This window comes from Pelophylax lessonae, assembly GCF_965119305.1.
Source record: "Pelophylax lessonae genome assembly, chromosome: 7".
Taxonomy (NCBI): Eukaryota; Metazoa; Chordata; class Amphibia; order Anura; family Ranidae; genus Pelophylax; species Pelophylax lessonae.
Window position 1 is genome coordinate 88,045,849 of NC_138774.1, and position 17,225 is coordinate 88,063,073.

The 17,225-nt window shown below is 42.2% G+C and overlaps 1 protein-coding gene across 1 annotated transcript in view; it reads right to left on the reverse strand.

Moving 5' to 3' along the window:
* Positions 1-7,947: 7,947 nt before the first annotated feature.
* The window catches only part of WDR62 (WD repeat domain 62), a 127,821-nt gene continuing 118,543 nt past the window's right edge, over positions 7,948-17,225 (reverse strand). Inside the window, exons 26-31 of the mRNA XM_082264684.1 lie at positions 15,514-15,631; positions 15,092-15,191; positions 13,661-13,718; positions 10,854-11,597; positions 9,655-9,755; positions 7,948-8,244 (exon numbers count right to left, since the gene is read on the reverse strand). Coding sequence (XP_082120810.1) covers positions 8,017-8,244; positions 9,655-9,755; positions 10,854-11,597; positions 13,661-13,718; positions 15,092-15,191; positions 15,514-15,631 — 1,349 coding nt within the window. The 3' untranslated portion in view covers positions 7,948-8,016. The remainder of the gene's footprint in view (positions 8,245-9,654; positions 9,756-10,853; positions 11,598-13,660; positions 13,719-15,091; positions 15,192-15,513; positions 15,632-17,225) is intronic.

A 17,225-nucleotide genomic window follows, 5' to 3' on the forward strand; every position in this document is an offset into this window, starting at 1 on the left:
CCAGCGACTGTAAAGCAGGAGGGAAGATTGGGCCTTAAGACAGCAGATCCTCCCTAAGAGGTAGTCTCCAAGGGACATCTGCGACCAGCCACACCAGGTCGGTGTAGCAGGACTGGCGAAGCCGATCCGGGGCCACTAGAATGACCGGAATTCCTTCTGCCTCGATCCTGCGCAAAAGTCTTGGCCTAAGCTTGGGGAGGAAAAGCGTAAAACAGATAATACTGGCCCCAGGCTGCCATCAGCACATCTGTGACGTTCGCTAGCGGATCCCGTGACCGGGCCACTAATCTGTGCACCTTCCTATTGAGCCAGGAGCCAACAGATCCACCTTGGGGGTGCCCCAACAGAGACACAGTTGATGAAACACCTCCGGATGAAGGGACCACTCCTCTTGGTCCAACTCCTGCCGACAGATAATACCCCTACTAATTTTCCACCTCTGGAATGTGTACGGCGGAGAGGGCTGGAACTAACTGTTCTGCCCACCGAAGAAAGCCGGCTACCTCCAGAGCTGCCAATACACTTCTTGTTCCACTCTGGTGATTGACATAAGCCACGACTGTGGCATTCTTCGAATGGATTCGCACTGGACACTCCTGAAGGCAAACCGTCCAGTGATTCAGGCACAGCCACCTCCATTTTTAAAGTCTCACGCACAGACACAATCAGAGTGTCCACCATCGCCTTTTCGTGCGCGGCTACAGGAGTAGAGGAATCATCCTCACTATCTGAGAACTCGGGGTGTGTGGCCGCAGACCTCTCATGGCGAGCCCCTTTTTACTACCCTGCCGCCCAAAAGCTCCCTCCACCCGGGACACAAAGGACCGCCGTCAATGAATCAATGATTGGTTGGGACCCAAGAGGCCGGCTCTGAGAGGAGGTAGGGTGGGGAAATGTGCTCCAAAGACTCCATGAGGAATATGGGTACCCCACTAAAGTGCAAAAAGACTCAAACCTCCGGGTCGGCTGACACAAATCTTTTGCCTTCCCGATCAGCCCAGCCTCAGACTTTAATTACCTACATGGGTCTGGGATGCACGGGTCGCCCACCTTTAAATCTCTGGGTGTACAGGTGCACTCTGATCTTTCGACCTATTGCTCCCTAAATGTACAGCCTATAATTTCGCATATGGAGGCCAGGCTGGTCCACCCTGAATCTGATGAGTAGGATTAATATTTTCAAGAGGATATACTTGCCTAAATTCCTTTATGTCTTCCGCGCATCACCCGTGTTTTTTCCCAAGCGTTTGTTCCATAAGATCAATTCTGTTCTCACCTCCTTTTTTTTGGCACGGTGGACGCCCTCGCATAGCTAAAACCTCCCTCCAAGCCTCAAAATTCCAAGGCGGTTTGGCCTGTCCTGATCTCTATAAGTACTTCCTAGCGTCACAGCTTGCTTACATCTATGACTGGCTCAGGGACTCTCCGGGGAACTCCTCCATCACCCTTGTGCTGTTTATGCACGGCTCAAAACCGGCAGTTGTGGATGCCATACACAGGTCATCGTACAGACGCTGTTCCCGTGTCTCGCCCGCCTAGGTGGGGTGGCTGGCTTGGCATGCCTGTAATATGTTGTTGACAGATAAACCTATGGTATCTCCTGGTGCCCCGTTGTGGGATAATCCCAATTTCCCCGAGCTTCAGGGTCAACCAGACTCTCGTTGGTGGTCCGGGTGACTCATGTCTCCCATATCTTTAAGTCCAACCTTTTTGTCTCTTTTGCTGACCTGAGGGCCCATCATGGCATGAGTAACCGGTTCTTTTTCAAATACCTATTACTACGCCATGCCGCCCGGGCGCAGTTTGTTGGACTGACCCTGGAGCTTTCGGAATCTCCTGTTAAGAAATTGCTGTCCATCCCTGATATCACTAAACTGGTCACTACCTTTTACTCAAGGTTACAGGCAGCTGGTGCCGACCCTTTCCAGCCGGCTTCGCCAAAGTGGGTTGCAATGCTTCCTGATCTGTCCGATGAAGGGTGGGAGGAGGCCTCAGAGGTGTGTTTCAAGACCTTATTAGCTCCAACAACAGGTTCATACCGTTTAAATTTATTCATAATCTACATTATACTCCTCAAAAATTGGTCCGTATGGGTGATGCCCTGGGGGCTGCCTGCCCCAGATGTGTTTGTCCTGCGGCAGACCTTATCCATATGTTCTGGTCCTGTCCCCGTATAAAGGATTACTGGACGTCAATCTTTGAATTTTTTGCTGACATGTTACACCAGCCGGTACCTCATACTCCGGAGGTTGGACTGCTGGGTGTACCAACTGACTTTGTACACCGTGTTCATGCTAGGGCCCTGATCCGCATATTACTGTTTTATGCTAGGAAATTAATATTGCTGCACTGGAAGAGTATTGAGCCACCCACGGTACAGAAATTCTATGGTATGGTACGGGGGGGGATATACCACTGTATAAATTAAGATACAAGAGTAGAGGGTGCCCCAGTAAGTTTACTAAACTCTGGAAGCCCTGGTTGAATGTTGATGATTTATTCTGGACGGACACCCCTTTGCCCCAAAACTTGTAGGCTGATTGGGGCGGGAGTGCATGGAGGAGGGTGTGTTTGTGTGTGAATATGTACATGTTGGATGTGTGTGTATGGTTGATTGTTTTTTGTCCCTTTTTCTTTTTCGGAACCAAGTTGATGCCCTAATAGCGTCTGTCCTATTGGGTTCCAGGAGGGGCCCTGCTGTTCGGGTCCTTCCCTCCCTCCTCCGTTGGCCACGGTTGGCCTGTCACTGGGTTTGTTACTGTGTTGCTTTGCTCTCCAATACTTGCACTGTAAAAACCTTGTCATAGTTTATTGCCTTGGTTGTGGTGTATTTGTTGTGTATTTTATTGCAAAACTCAAATAAACACCTTTCAAAGTGCAAAAAGATGCCGCCAAGGTAACACCACCTGGTCGCCAGCAACAGAGCACTCCACGATGCAACAGAAATAGGGAGAGAATCCCACCAGACTCACCACCCCCACCAGGGAGTAGCACCAGGATCAAAGCACTCCACGTGCAGGGTCCAAGAAGGAAAGAGGCCCAGGAGTCAGCACCAGGGGATAAAGAGGGGCTACCACAGCTAAAAAATGCCACCCAGAAGGCTCCACAGTAATGGCCGCCATTGATTTCAATGCCGGACTAACGTAAAATGGTGCTGCGGCTACACATACATGGCCGCTAGCCTATACAGCAAATAGGCTGCAATAAAATGGCGGCTCCTCTAGGTTCCCAGGGGGGATCCCTAGGGCCCAGGCAAGACACAGATCGGGGGGGGGCATGGAAGGAGCCCCCACCAGGTACAGCCCCTAACTTCTTTAAACTACCAGAGAGCTCAACAGCATCCTGGTAGTTCATTGAAACTACAAGCTGACCACCACAAAGGCTGTCAGGACCTGTACTTTCCCATTCACAGAGGACTGTGAATGAATGACGTGGTCGGCCGAGAAGAGCCGCATAGCCATGTTATTTTCAAACAGTGATAGGGGTCACCCGGAGAAAATGCCCAGCCACTGTCACTGGGGAGGGGGGAGAGGCTGTGGCTGCTGGACGTTGCATGTTTCACCATAAGTACTGGTGGAACATGCAACATGTTCCAAAAGGTGAACTTATCCTTACTTGTACCTACAGGTAAGTATACAATCAGGCTTACCTGTAGGTACAGTGAATATCTCCTAAACATGCACCGTTTCGGGGGGATTCAAATTAGCAAAAGATGATGAGGTCATCTATGCATGTGCAGTGATGCTCTGCATTCAGGGCACACAGTATGCCATGGAATGCAGATAGCCGTGCTGCGGCTCCTGTGTACATGCATGGAAATGTCATTGCAGTCCCAGTTATTCAAACGGCCGGAGCCTGCAAACCTGGAAGGAAAATGGAAGCACCAGGGAAGCCATGACAGCACTGCATTGGAGGGCAAGTCTGTCATATTGTACTAGTATGTGGGGCATACTAGCACATTATGGCATAAACCTGCAGGGGGCTCAATTTAGTGTTTTTTTTGGCAGTTAACTACTTCTTCAAAATGAATGGCCTGATGCCATTGTCTCCTTATGGTGCACTGTGCCTTATGAATAAAAGTGGATTGTTATAAGAACACCCAGCAAGGCACTGTGGTTTACCTCTGCAAGTCATTTTTGCTGAACAGCATAGCCTGTTACAGAAAGTAGAAAAAAAACTGGATGGGGGTTCATAAAAACCAAAAACTGCTTTTTTTTTTAACCTTCCATCGAGCAACATTTAATTTATCTTTAGCAGAGAAGGTTGTTTAAACATCAGGTCAGTAATTCATTAATGATACTATTACGTCCTGTGCAAAACATGGAGGCAGAATTCAACTTTGAATTGTGATTTTAATAGCACTACAAAAAAAAAAAATATAAAAAAACAGGACAAAATGAAATCACTATAAAACATTAACACTTTCAGACTGGCTTTCCAGAAACGTAATATAGGCATGACAATCAATAAAGGATATTAAAATTTGAAGTGAAATTAAAACAAATAGAACTTACTATTTATATATTAACAGGTCAGCATACAGAAATACCAGGTAAAGCTATCAACACTATGAATGCAGAGCTTTGTGGTTCCAGTGGTTTTATTTAAAGACTGAAAAGGTGACAATACTTTGCTTGAATTTTATCAGATACTGGTTGAAATTTGATTGTCAGGCAGTAGGGTGCTGAAAAGGACTATCCGCCAGTCTCGATCAAAAAATTGAAGGAATTGAGCGAATGATTTTTGGCCGAACAGTGACTGCATCCAAGTTACTTGCAGTTGTCTGATAGCTCCTACGGTAGTCTCACATCTGCCCGTGCTGGCAGTCAGAATACAATAGGCTCAGTGGAAGATTCCTGCTTTTGCACGGTTAGATTTGTCCATGACCACGTATGGCCAACTAAACTTAAGGTATTCAATAAATAAAATGCCATATTACTCCCTTCAGCAGATTAGGGATCTAATTAGGGATGAGCTTAGGTGGGTTCAGACACCTGCCTGAGCTGTCTCGCCAGAAAGTGGTCAAGGCCCACAGCCAATCATAGGCAGCAAAGGCATTCCGCTGTCTAAGAATGGCCACCAGCTTTGACAGCGTCCTTTTGGGATCGCTAAAGACTTGCATCAGAACACACCTGAGCTCATCACTGGACCTAATGCTTGTTTTATCTAGCGAAGGATATAAATACAGATTACTTACTATAATCCTATATATCTATCATTTTTTGCTGCCCAATAGTTGCAATGGCCATCACTGGTCCAGCATTGTATGAGATGATGTGCCCACTAACATTTTCATGCTGAAAAGTGAAGAACCCGAGCACTGACTGCCACTGAATTAAAGTATAACTAAAGGCAAACTTTTTTGGGGGTTTTGGATAGAGTGGAGATTTATTAGAACCCCATGTCTGATTTTTACTGCTACCTCTGCCACTGTTAGGAAGATTCACCTTCTATATTTGTCCTGTTGACCATTAAAAATTAAAGTGAAAGGAAATTCCAATATTTTAGGTTGTCCCCAGAATTGTTCTAGAGGGAAAATCTTCCATTGAGGACACTAGTTTTGGTGACCCCCAAGAGATTCTCCTAATTTGCAATTATTTCCTCTATCTGTTTTGACTATGGGACAGGAAGTAATGGGAAATCTCCTCAAATCGGACACAGATGGCAAAAAACTGACATGGGTAATAAACTTCTCTTACTCCACCCCAAAATGAGAAAAAAAAAAAAAAAAGCTGTCTTTAGTTCTACTTTACAAGAAGTAATACTTCTAATGGCTATCTTATCCTTCACACAAAGTAATAAAGTTTACATATAGTCAAAACCTTTTACTTCAGTTTTGGATAGAATAGAGAAGGGTTAAAGTGTAGGACCTTTTTTTTTTTTTTGCGGTCTGCCTCTTGTTTAGGAGATTCCCTTAACTTCCTGTCCAGGAGATGCAACAGAAAAGGTAGAGCAAATCTCTATAAAGTACAGGGAATTCTCTTCGAACACAGTGGTCCCAAGACCAGACACCCCATTGTCACCTATTTATTCCGGTGACAACTTTAAAGTGTGGATTTCCCATAATTTTCTGTTTCAGTGACAATGGTCACCAAGACAAATAGAAAGAGTGAATCTAACAAGGGCACGCTATTCTATTCAAAGCAAAAAAGAAGTTTGGCCTTACATACATTTTAAAGGGGTATTAAATCCAAAAGCAAACATATTGCAGCTTTCCAATTGTTAGATGTGAGATGGCTACATTGGTTTTCTTCCATTTTCATCGAGGGATTCAGCCAGCAATTCTGTTGTAGGAAAGCACAAGCTCCCCCGTGAAATGTATCCATATCGGAGTGGTGTGTCACTAGCAAGATCACCAGGTGAAAACCGAGGGGAAAAAAGCCAAAGAAAAGAAAACTGATGCAGCCACCACATCGAATGATTGGGAACTGTGATTTAATACATTTTGGTTTAATACAGCTTTAAAGATCCTTTATTTGCTGGTGGGGGCATTTTAATAATTTAGAGTCTCCACAGAGCACAAATTTAAAAGGAGAACTGTGCTAAAGGAAAAACCAAGCTGCTATTGCCATCATCTGGAATACTAGTTTCCAGGCAGTCTCTGGACGAGCATGTAGACCAGAAAAGGCATGCTTGTTCCAGCTGGAGTGGCTTTAAAACAATTAAAGCCATTGGAAAGCCTAAGACTTTAGCACACACACATGGAGGTGCCCCATCTCTGTAAGCTCTCAAACTATTGGTGTGAGCCCTAAATAGATGTTTAAAGAGAAACTCCACTTTTGTTGAGAAAAAAAAACACATTCCCCTTTGGGTGATCTATGTACATTGTAGTGATTTTGACAAAATGTTGCAGATTCCCAACCTTTGTTATTCTGAAGAAATAGCTGTTTGTTTCTCTGTGTCTTAGTCTGATGAATTCAAGAATAGTTTGAGGAACACAAGTTTGAGGTATTGACTTAGCCTCCAAATTTTCCAGATCTCAATCCAAATCAAAGTATTCTCTGGAATACGATGGAAAAACAAGTCCATGGAGGCCCCAACTTACAGGACTTTAATCTGCTACTGACGGTTGTGCCAGATACCACAGCATACCTTCAGAGGTCTAGCAGAGTCCATGCCTCCACAGGTTTTTGTGGGTGGTCATAATGTTATGTCTGATCTGTATAAATTAGAACCGATTTGCTGCTTTTTAACGTTCTAATTTTCTGAGGCAGACACTTCAGCTGGGATGTCAACGGTAAGAGGTCACTTGAAGTTTTGTAACCTTTACATTTGTAGGTAGCAGAAGGTTGCCCAAGAGCTATGTTTTGAGGAGCTGGCTATATTGTATAAGGAAAAAAAAAAAACTAATCCATCTGTAGCCCAGGCAACAGAAGAACTGACATTTTTTTCCATAAAAATAAAAACAAAAAAAATTTAGAAGAATGTAATACAAAATACAGGGCTTATATGTGGTGCTTTAACAATGAAAGCAACCGACAAAAACTAAATCAACTGTATTAAAAAATAAAAAAAAAAAAGAACCCTCTAAGAACAGATCTGGAAAACAGCCATGTTAATTGTATGATAAATTAGTGAAACAGAAAACATAAATATATAACAAATGTGCAAAGTCAGTAAGGAGCTAGTACACAAAACATTCAATAGGAGGCTGATGTTCAAGGGTTGAATGAGCCACCATCTTCCACAATGTGGATACCAACCAGCCCTTTTACACTCACCAGGGTACATAGTCAAAAATGTATGACTATTCCAAGGAAAGTGACACCCCTAGTCATGGCAGGTGGAAAGACCCCCCAGAAACTGCCAAAGCAGGTGGGCATAGCTGGAAAGCCAACAGTGGAGTTCATTTCACTAGAATTCAAGAGATAATAAAATATGGCGGATGATTCAACAATGACATCTACCAAAACTATCAGTTGTGGTAAACAGGCCCTTTACTATAATACAAATACTGTAAACAGCGCCACAAGATTGTGATATGGTCACAGAATACCCAGGCTTTCCGCAAAGGTGTCACAGTGGAGTGCTGGTAATCTTCTCCTTTAAGATCTGCAGCATCATTTCTGAATAATGTTCCAGCAAGTGAAGCGAGGCATTGGTTGCAGTGTTTAGTTTGCCATTGGGTGCAATTTTTTGGCTTATTCCCAACAACTCCACCTCGCTTTGAATATGGGCAAAGGCATCAGAGAATATTGATCTTAGATGTGACTTTTCTTCAGGAGATCCATTGTAGTTTTCAATCTCCAAGAGAAAATAAAAAATACATTAAATTAAGAGGTTAAAACATGATGAATGGATCTGGTATATTAGAACTTTCTAAGATTATATTTTATATATGGAACATTCATTTTTTTTAAAATTATATTAGCTAGTACTCCACTAATACACTAGTTACCAATAATAAATATGTACTAAAGTTAATAACGTATAGTTGGACTTCTTTAGGCTGAATTAACTATACGTTATTAACTTTAGACTTCTTTAAGCTGATTCAAAGTTAATAACGTATAGTTGAATCAGCTTAAAGAAGTTCTCAAGGACTGTACCTGCACCACATCCCCAAAGAGTACATAAAATAAAAGTCAGAAAAAAAAAAAGTGATTTTAAAGGTGCAAATCTCTGGAATGGATCGCACTCACAATACATATGAATGTGAATTCTCAACGTGTTTCATGGTAAAGCTTCATCAGAAGTAGTTCTGGTGAGCCAATATGCATACAGGGGGCAACAGTGTGCTGACATGGGAGAGAGTCCCCCAAGATGTAACAAGGATAAGTATCCAAAGGCCCACCACGCCAACGTGCCCGTATGGAGCGGTCATTCACATCCGGAACAATATATTATAACTACGATTTATTCCTCTTGTTTAATTGTTATGTTTATGTTTAATCTTTTATTAGATTTTTTGCAAATATAACAGTCCACTTAGACAAAGCATAAGGTGTACTAAAAGGGAACCAACAAGGCAAACAGAGCACTTACAATCTGTGCCACCCATGTAGGCAATACAGGACAGGAGTATAAACAATATCCACAAAAGCCACCATGGTCACCAGGGATGCCAATCAGTCTCAGGGAGCCTGTCAGTGCCCTCCATCATTGCCATCTATCAGTGCCGTCCACCATTGCCATCAATGCCGCCCACCAGTACCCATCTTTGCCGCCTATCAGTGCCCATCAATGCTGCATATCAGTGCTACCCATCAGTGCCACATATCAGTGCCCATTAGTGCTGCATATCAGTGCCACCTATCAGTGGCCATCAGTGCTGCATATCAGTGCCTCATCACCAGTGCCACCTCATCAGTGCCCGTCAGTGCGGCCTCGTCAGTGCAGGAAAAAACCTATTTACAACATTTTATAACAAACAAAAACATTGTGTTTTTTTCAAACTTTTCGGTCTTTATTTGTTTAGCAAAAATTAAAAAACATTGCAGTGATCAAATACCACCAAAAGAAAGCTCTATTTGTGGGGAAAGAAATTACATAAATTTGGTTTAGGTACAGTGTTGCATGACCGCTCAATTGTTATTCAAAATGCAACATCGCTAAAAGCTGAAAATTGGCCTGGGCAGGAAAGGGGTGAAAGTGCCCTGTATTGAAGCGGTGAAAATATTATCCTGTTGAAAAATCCCACGTGAACATATTTACCTCTTTATAAGTTTTCAGCGTCTTCTGAAAAGTGCTGTGCAATTCCTCAATCATCGTCTCACACTGTCCCATCAGAACCTTCATACCCTGGGAGGATCCGTCTAAACACCAGAAAGAGTCCAAGTCAATACTAAAATAGCATACTTTATTAATAATTGGATACAAGCATCACATACATTCTGTAACTACTGTACAAAATAAAAATTCCCATTCTGGTCAGTTTTATAAGTCCATGTCATTACACTAGGATAACATAAAACAAGACATTATATAGCTTATGTGGCAGGCAGTATGGAATTCAAGATACACACTATATAATGGAATGTATAGTACATTTTCTAATAGCCAAGTGTATACAAGATATAATTCTCTAAATAAAGCAAATATGTCAAAAGCGGAGTTCCACCCAAAAGTGAAGTTCCACTTTAGGCACTCCTCACCCCCTTACATGTCACATTTGGCATGTCCTTTTTTGGGGGGTAGCGGGTACCTAGTTTTGACCGGTACCCAGCTCCCGCTCGGAGTGCCGCGGCGCCCCAAGTGAAAGTTCTCCTCTCCCCCTTCCTCCCTGCAACCTTCTGGGACACGTCACAGGTCCCAGAAGACTGCCTGGCCATTGAGGAGGCGCAGTGCGACTTGCACCCGGCTGTGAAGCCACAAGTGGTCATCACACTTGTGATGCTGTCGCCGGGGAGAGCCAAATCAAGGTACTACAAAACCAAGGTGACATGATAAAGCCACGACCATAACTATGACTACCTGGGCTCACAGGGAATGGGCTGCATGTTGTTTGGTGTCATTCGAACCAAAAAAGACTAGTGGTAGCAGCAGGACAGAGTGTGGGATATCGCTGGAGAGATGGTGCAGACGATTTACTAAAACTCACACACAAAGAATCTGGTGCAGCTGTGCAGAGTAACCAATCAGCTTTTAGGTTGTATTGTCAAAACTTAAAACAAGCTGAAGTTTGAAGCTGATTGGCTACTGTGCACAGCTACATCAGATTCTGTGTGTACCAGTTTTAGTAAATCCCTCTCGCTGAATATTAGAGCTAAAGCTGCATTTTTTTGTCATACCTTTGATAGACAAAAGGATTTTGTTTTTCCTTCTGCAACAAATTAGGTTCACTTTTCAGTGTTCTTTATCTGCACCTATCCTCACCACCTACATGAGGGTAAATTAAAAGGCATTTAACTTACTAGGCTTTTCTACATCGCTGGAACAAGGTGTTGGTGAAGTGGGCAGACTTCTGCTTGGTGAAAGAGCGCTTTCACTGCTGTTTCTGGTGGGAGAGACACTTAGACCTGTACGAACTGTACACTCAGCTATAGAAGCTCTTCTGGGCCCATCATAGACATCTTGTGACCTGCAGGGTAATGAAGATGATGAGCTTCTCCTATCCTGAGCATCTGATGCTTTCGACTTCACCACAGTGCTGTTAAATTCTTCTTTTCGAGATGTCTTTGACAGATTATTTATAGACTTGGCTTTTTTCTTTAGACGTGGGATAACTCCATAAACTGTTGGAGGTGGCATCAAAAGTTTGTCTGATAATGAATTAGAGCTAGGGGTAGATTTAGTCTTGGCTTCTTGCTGTCCTGCAGCAACCTGTCCACAGGGTGCAGAGGAAGAAGGCGATTTGCTGATGTTTTCCTCTGGTGCTTTCAACTTACTGTTTTCTGAAGGTAAGTCAGTAGTAGAGAGTGGCCGGAATAAATTGGACAGTCTTTTTTGTTCTTCCCCTGTATTAATGCCATCTCCCATCGATGAACTTCTGCATATTTTTGCCTTTGAGCTAGCAGTGGCCTCCATGTAAGATGGCCCTTTGTTTGCCTTATTTATTGAATTGTTCTTATTTGGCCAGCATCCAGGGAAGGAGGATCGAGAGGCAGATTTATCAGTGACTTGTACCTTCTGTAAATTTGGGACCAATATCGCGATATCTGCATACATTGATTAAAAAAAAATATATAAGCCTTTAAAGAAAACGAGAAGACAAAGCAGATGAGCATATTGGATCCTGTCAAAATTGGCCCTAGTATATGAATGTGAGTTCGGGACTTTAGATTGTAAGCTCCTTGAGGGCAGGGACTGATGTGAATGTACAATATAAATGTAAAATGCTGCGTAGACAGGGCTATACAAGTACCTGTAATAAATATTTAAGGTGATCCACACTTGGACTCACAAAAATAAATGTTCAAGTTGACAACAATGTTGAATTTAGAGTTGCACAGATACCGTTGCCGATACTAGCATTGATAGGAGTACTTGTACTCGTAAAAATGCTCCGATACCAAAACAGATACCTACGGTGTAGTGTGGTGCAATTTGACCTCATAGAAAATGAATGGGCTGAAATGGCACATTTGAACAGGAATGCGGTGTGACTCCTGTTTGAGACACTTGACATATTCATCTTTTTGCAACACTCCCAAGCAACTTTTCTGGAACCAACACAGGATATGAAATTAAAGAAGCAACCAAAGACAGAGAAGGAAAAGACTTCCACTGCTGTATAACCTGGGTTCACACAGGTGCAGTGCAGGAAACAGCAAAGGATTCACACAGGAATCACACCCCATTCCTGTTCAAATCACATGCGATTCATTTTGTATGGGCTCAAAATTGCACCGTACAGTATTGGTAATTCAAGTACTTACCAATACCAAAGTAAATCGGTACTTTTACTTGGTCTTAAAAAACAGGTATCGGTGCATCCTTAGTTGGATTGCAAGCAACAGGAATCCAGGTTGATCCTTAGACTGACCATTGTGCCCCTGTAGAGCCCACTGGATCACAAATCTCTACATATCTAAGCCACACGCTGTGGTTCCCCCTCCCCGACTTATGCACCCCTTTAGTGATGCGAGAAATACAGCGTGAGGCAGAGAGAGAGCAGCACACCAGAAGTTTCAGATTTCTGCATTATCAGGAAATCAGCAAAGTGGCAGAATTTAAAAAACCGGCTGCAGTAAAGCCAAGTAGACACGCCCTACAGCCTTAGTATGGTAGCAAAATGCAGTAAATATCATACATTTTCGGACTGATGTGTTTTATATTCACATGCTCGTCATTGACAGGAGCAGGAGTGCTGTCATGCAGATAATGAGCAAGTGTCTAAACACATTTTGCTATAAAGTCCAACACAAATACCATTACCATACCATTTTGAAAGCTCTGAGGAAGTGAGGTTCTGAAATGTGTCAGTGTGTCTACAATTTTCATCTGATTTTATCCTAAACAGGTTTAGATTTTAGTATTCTGGTGTGGTGCGTTCAATTTGAGATTTACGCTATCCATGAAGAATCCCCTAGCCCAGTATCCAGACATAGTATGCCTAAATGAGTTCTACCCTATTGGATGCCAATAAGATCAGCTTCAAGGAATCCAGTGCCATCTACCCTCTTCCTGAAGACCCAGATAAATAAAGTCTGAAATATACAGGTTTTCATCCCAAACATCTTGCTATCATAGAACTGGTCACCAATGGTCCTTTATGCCTTGCTGACTTTACTCAGACACCGCACACTCTATTTGTGTGTCAGACTGTATAGTATGCAGGATTAAGAAAACCTGCTTCTATTAAAAGAGAAAAAGAAAAAAATCTCTATAGTACACACTTTTACATCCTTCACCCAAGAGCAATAAGCTCCACAACTCTGTCAGTAGAAGTCCCTACCACCAACATAATAATATGCAGACAGATGGATACTGCTCCAGGTTGGTCTGATGTGTGATCTCCTACGCTATCCTCAGTTCATCGGGTGCAATGCCCAGCTTGTCAGCTGAAACCCACGATTCATGAAGAAACGTTGGACACCTAAATTCCACAGAAACACCACTTTATGGATATTCATATAAAATTACATACTATATACAGGCAAATAAGAGCACAGGGAGTGCATAGAAAAGTCAACGCATTTCGTGCTAGTTTAGCACTTAGTCATGCTCCTAATAATCTAATTAATTCCTGTCTATCTTGGTTATGAATATGAAAACTTACCAGCACTGGTCGCAGATTTTCTCCTTTCCTTTCCAATGGTATTTTTTTCCACTGCTTTCTAGAAAAAAAATGTATTTGTAAAGACAAACAACTTGCATGAATTATAAAAAAAAAAAAAAATATATGAATACAAGAAGGGCAAGAGAAAGGTTCAAAAGTCTTTGGCCCCCTATTTTTCATCACTATGCACATGCAAACCGATGGCAGAAACTTTTAGTACAGTGTTGCTGATCTGCCTGTAGCAAGGGTGGCAAAGTGTATATATGGGCAAAATATATATATAAAAAAAAAAAAAAAAAAACACAAACTCATTACATATTTCTAATAAATACAAATTTTTCCTTGTTTTGTCTCTTTAAAAAGGCAGCGTGTACAGAAAGAATGCCGTTGATCTCTTAAATTCCATTAATGTGCTGACCGTGTTACACTAAAATCCCAAACAATGTTATCAGCCTTTCCATTTACCTCTAACATCCCCCTCTTTATACATCTCTGTAACCTAAGGGTGAAGTATTGTGTAGTCTAGCAGGGAATTAAGGCAGGGCTGTCAATACTAAAAAGAAAACCCTCCTGCGCACGAATGTGGTGGTATAACACCAGATCTTCCTACACATCCGTTTCTTGGCTGTAGATATAAACACACCACGCCTTGCTACTCTCTCAGGACTGGAGGGATCCAAACAGCATACTGGAAAAAACACAAGAAAGAGTATGCACCAGCTTAGTGCATTATCCCGATAACCATTTGTAAATATAAGCATATATCTACTTACAAATGATAAAACAGACAAATTTTATCAAAGTCAAAAAGTTGTTTCGTCCACTCCACATGCTCCTAGGTTTGAGAGGACACTTGGATCCAATTGGATTACACGTTTCAAGGGCAGTACCCCCTTTCTCTGAGCCAAAACCAGAGAAAAAGGATACCAACACTCGTAATGCGTAAGAATTAGAGCTAGGCAATGCCCTCCAAAGCCTAGGAGATTGTGGAGTGGACAGAACAACTCTGTTACTTTCATAAGCTTTGCCCATTTTATAATTTTTAAGTAGATATACGCTTATTTTTACAAATAAGTGTTTATTGGGATAATGCTCTAGGCTGGTGCACCATCTCTTGTGTTATTTCCAGGGCTGACAACACTGCTGGGGTTTCAATGTAGTACTGAAACACTACAGGAATATAAGAGCTCACTGAATTTCTGGCAAGATCAAAAAGGTATTTTTATGTAGAGTTTTTAAACAGACAAAACCAAAAACCCTGGCAAATGTACATGAATTGAAAAGATGTACTGCATATGTTTTTTTTCCCCAGACATACAGTTTAGGCATTGTAAGTACAAAAGTAAAAACATATTTGTTCATTTATTAAGTTGGACACATCTTGTCCCATTTTAGGGTGTACAGTGCTTGCATTATTAATTATTTTCTTACATCTGAGAGTTTTCTGGTAAGCTGTGGTCTGGTAGATTCCTCCATTGCCTCTGGATCTATCACCACCTGCGTTACTGGGGGTGGAAGTACATCTTCTAGTCTGCAAAGGAGAGCATAAATATATATGGATTTTATACTTGACATAACCCAGTTATATATTCCTAAACAAACAAAAAAAAAGAAAAAATTGCTTTAGATGGTTTCTCACTGTAGATTTACAGCAATGAAGCTCAAGGCACAGGAAATGAACGGTTATATTTTAGGCCCAATGAACATTTCTCAATGTTCTCTAGAAGATTCTGAAACTACTTTTTGAGTTCAGGTCTACAAGCATTGAGAGAATATATCAGACATGCTCCTACAGTAGTTGCTGCTGGGATTGCCCCAACCCAAAAGTATAAAGCAGAGATTTAATTCTTTACCTGTCATTCCTGTGGCTTCGAGACAGAAATTTGGCAGAGAAACTTAGCCGATGGTTTAGAAACAGATCACCGTCATCCTCACTGGGCATCAGATCCTTCAGACAGTTGTCAAATCTTTCTGTAGAAATAGACGCAAAACTGTATTTGAACATCAAATTGTTAGTCAGCGGTATACAGAGGAGAAGAAGGGTAGAGTGAAGGAGAGACAAAGCAAGGAGAGGAGAGCGACAAGGAGAGTCAAGCAGAGAAGAGAGGGGAGAGCCAAGGTGATCAGAGGCCAGGTGAGGCGAGGAAAGGAGAGGAGAGGTGAAGAAGAAGGAGAAAGTAGAGAGGGAAAGAGAGAAAGGGAAAGGGAGAGGAGAGCAGAGGAGAGAGGGAAAGAGGGGAGGGAAGGAGTAAAATAAAAATGGGATTTTTTTTCGTACCGTAAAAGCCATTTCTCTGATGTTCATTGATGGGCACAGCTCATCTTCTTGACTACGTGGGTTATGCTGCCCACCCCCACAGGAGTAGGGCACTAGTCAGGAAAGAACTTGACTACGCCTATGGGGCAGTCCCAGGGGGTATACTCCCACGCTCTACTTAGGTACTCAGTTTTGTTGCAAGCAAGCAGTGTCAGAAGAAAAAACCCAAACTCCATAGAGGAGTGGGTGCTGTGTCTGTCAATGAACATCCGAGAAATGGATTTTACGGTAAGTCAAAAATCCCATTTTCTTTCTTTCATTGACAGACACAGCTCCTCATCTTCTTGACTATGTGGGACATCCCAAAGCAGTGTCAAACATGAGGGGTGGGAACAGCAAAAAAAAAAAAAAAAAAAAAAAAAAGGGGAAGAAAAAAAATAAAATTCCATTTATAAAGAAAAAATTGCCAGGACCAGAGATCCCAGCAATGAATCCTTACTCCTGACTAGGCAGAAAAAAACTGAGTACCTATAGCACAGAGTGGAAGTAAACCCCCCTGGGACTGCCCCATAGGTGTAGTCAAGTTATTTCCTGCCTAGTGTTCTATTCCTGTTGGGGGCAGCATAACCCACGTAGTCAAGAAGATGAGCTGTGTCCGTCAATGAACAAAAGAGAAATGATCATTTACAGTTATCAGGATTAAAAGCGGTAGGAATGCCCATTACACTTAATACATTTAATTAAGAATCAGTCAACAAAACAGCAGAACATACCATGTATGGGTGAAAATGATACAAATGGAGGGTGGATATTAACTCCTAAAGGGTATCTCTAGTTCAAAATAAAAGAGGCAGCCACTGCTGACTTGCTTTTAAAGGTGCAGGTTCCACACGGTCGTCCTGGTCTTGACCTTGCTAATCCAGAACAGGCACGCAACCAGTAAATTGTCAGGATGTCTGATATGCATATGCTTATCTTAGATCAGGGACTCACTAGGCAATGAAACCAAAAAAGCAAACCTTCAAAAACAAGTTGGGAATGGCAGCTCCTAAATTGTTATCCACACAAATATACATTTTATAGGGATGCACCGAAATGAAATTCTTGGCCGAAGCCGAATAATAATGAAATGCTTGGCCGAAGGCCAAATACCGAACGCGGTGTTTCGCATTTTTTAACATAAAATATGCCTATTAGCGTGCCCCTTAACATAAAATATGCCCATCAGAGTGCCCCTTAACATAAAATATGCTCATCAGAGTGCCCCTTAACATAAAATATGCTCATCAGCATGTCCCTTAGCATAAA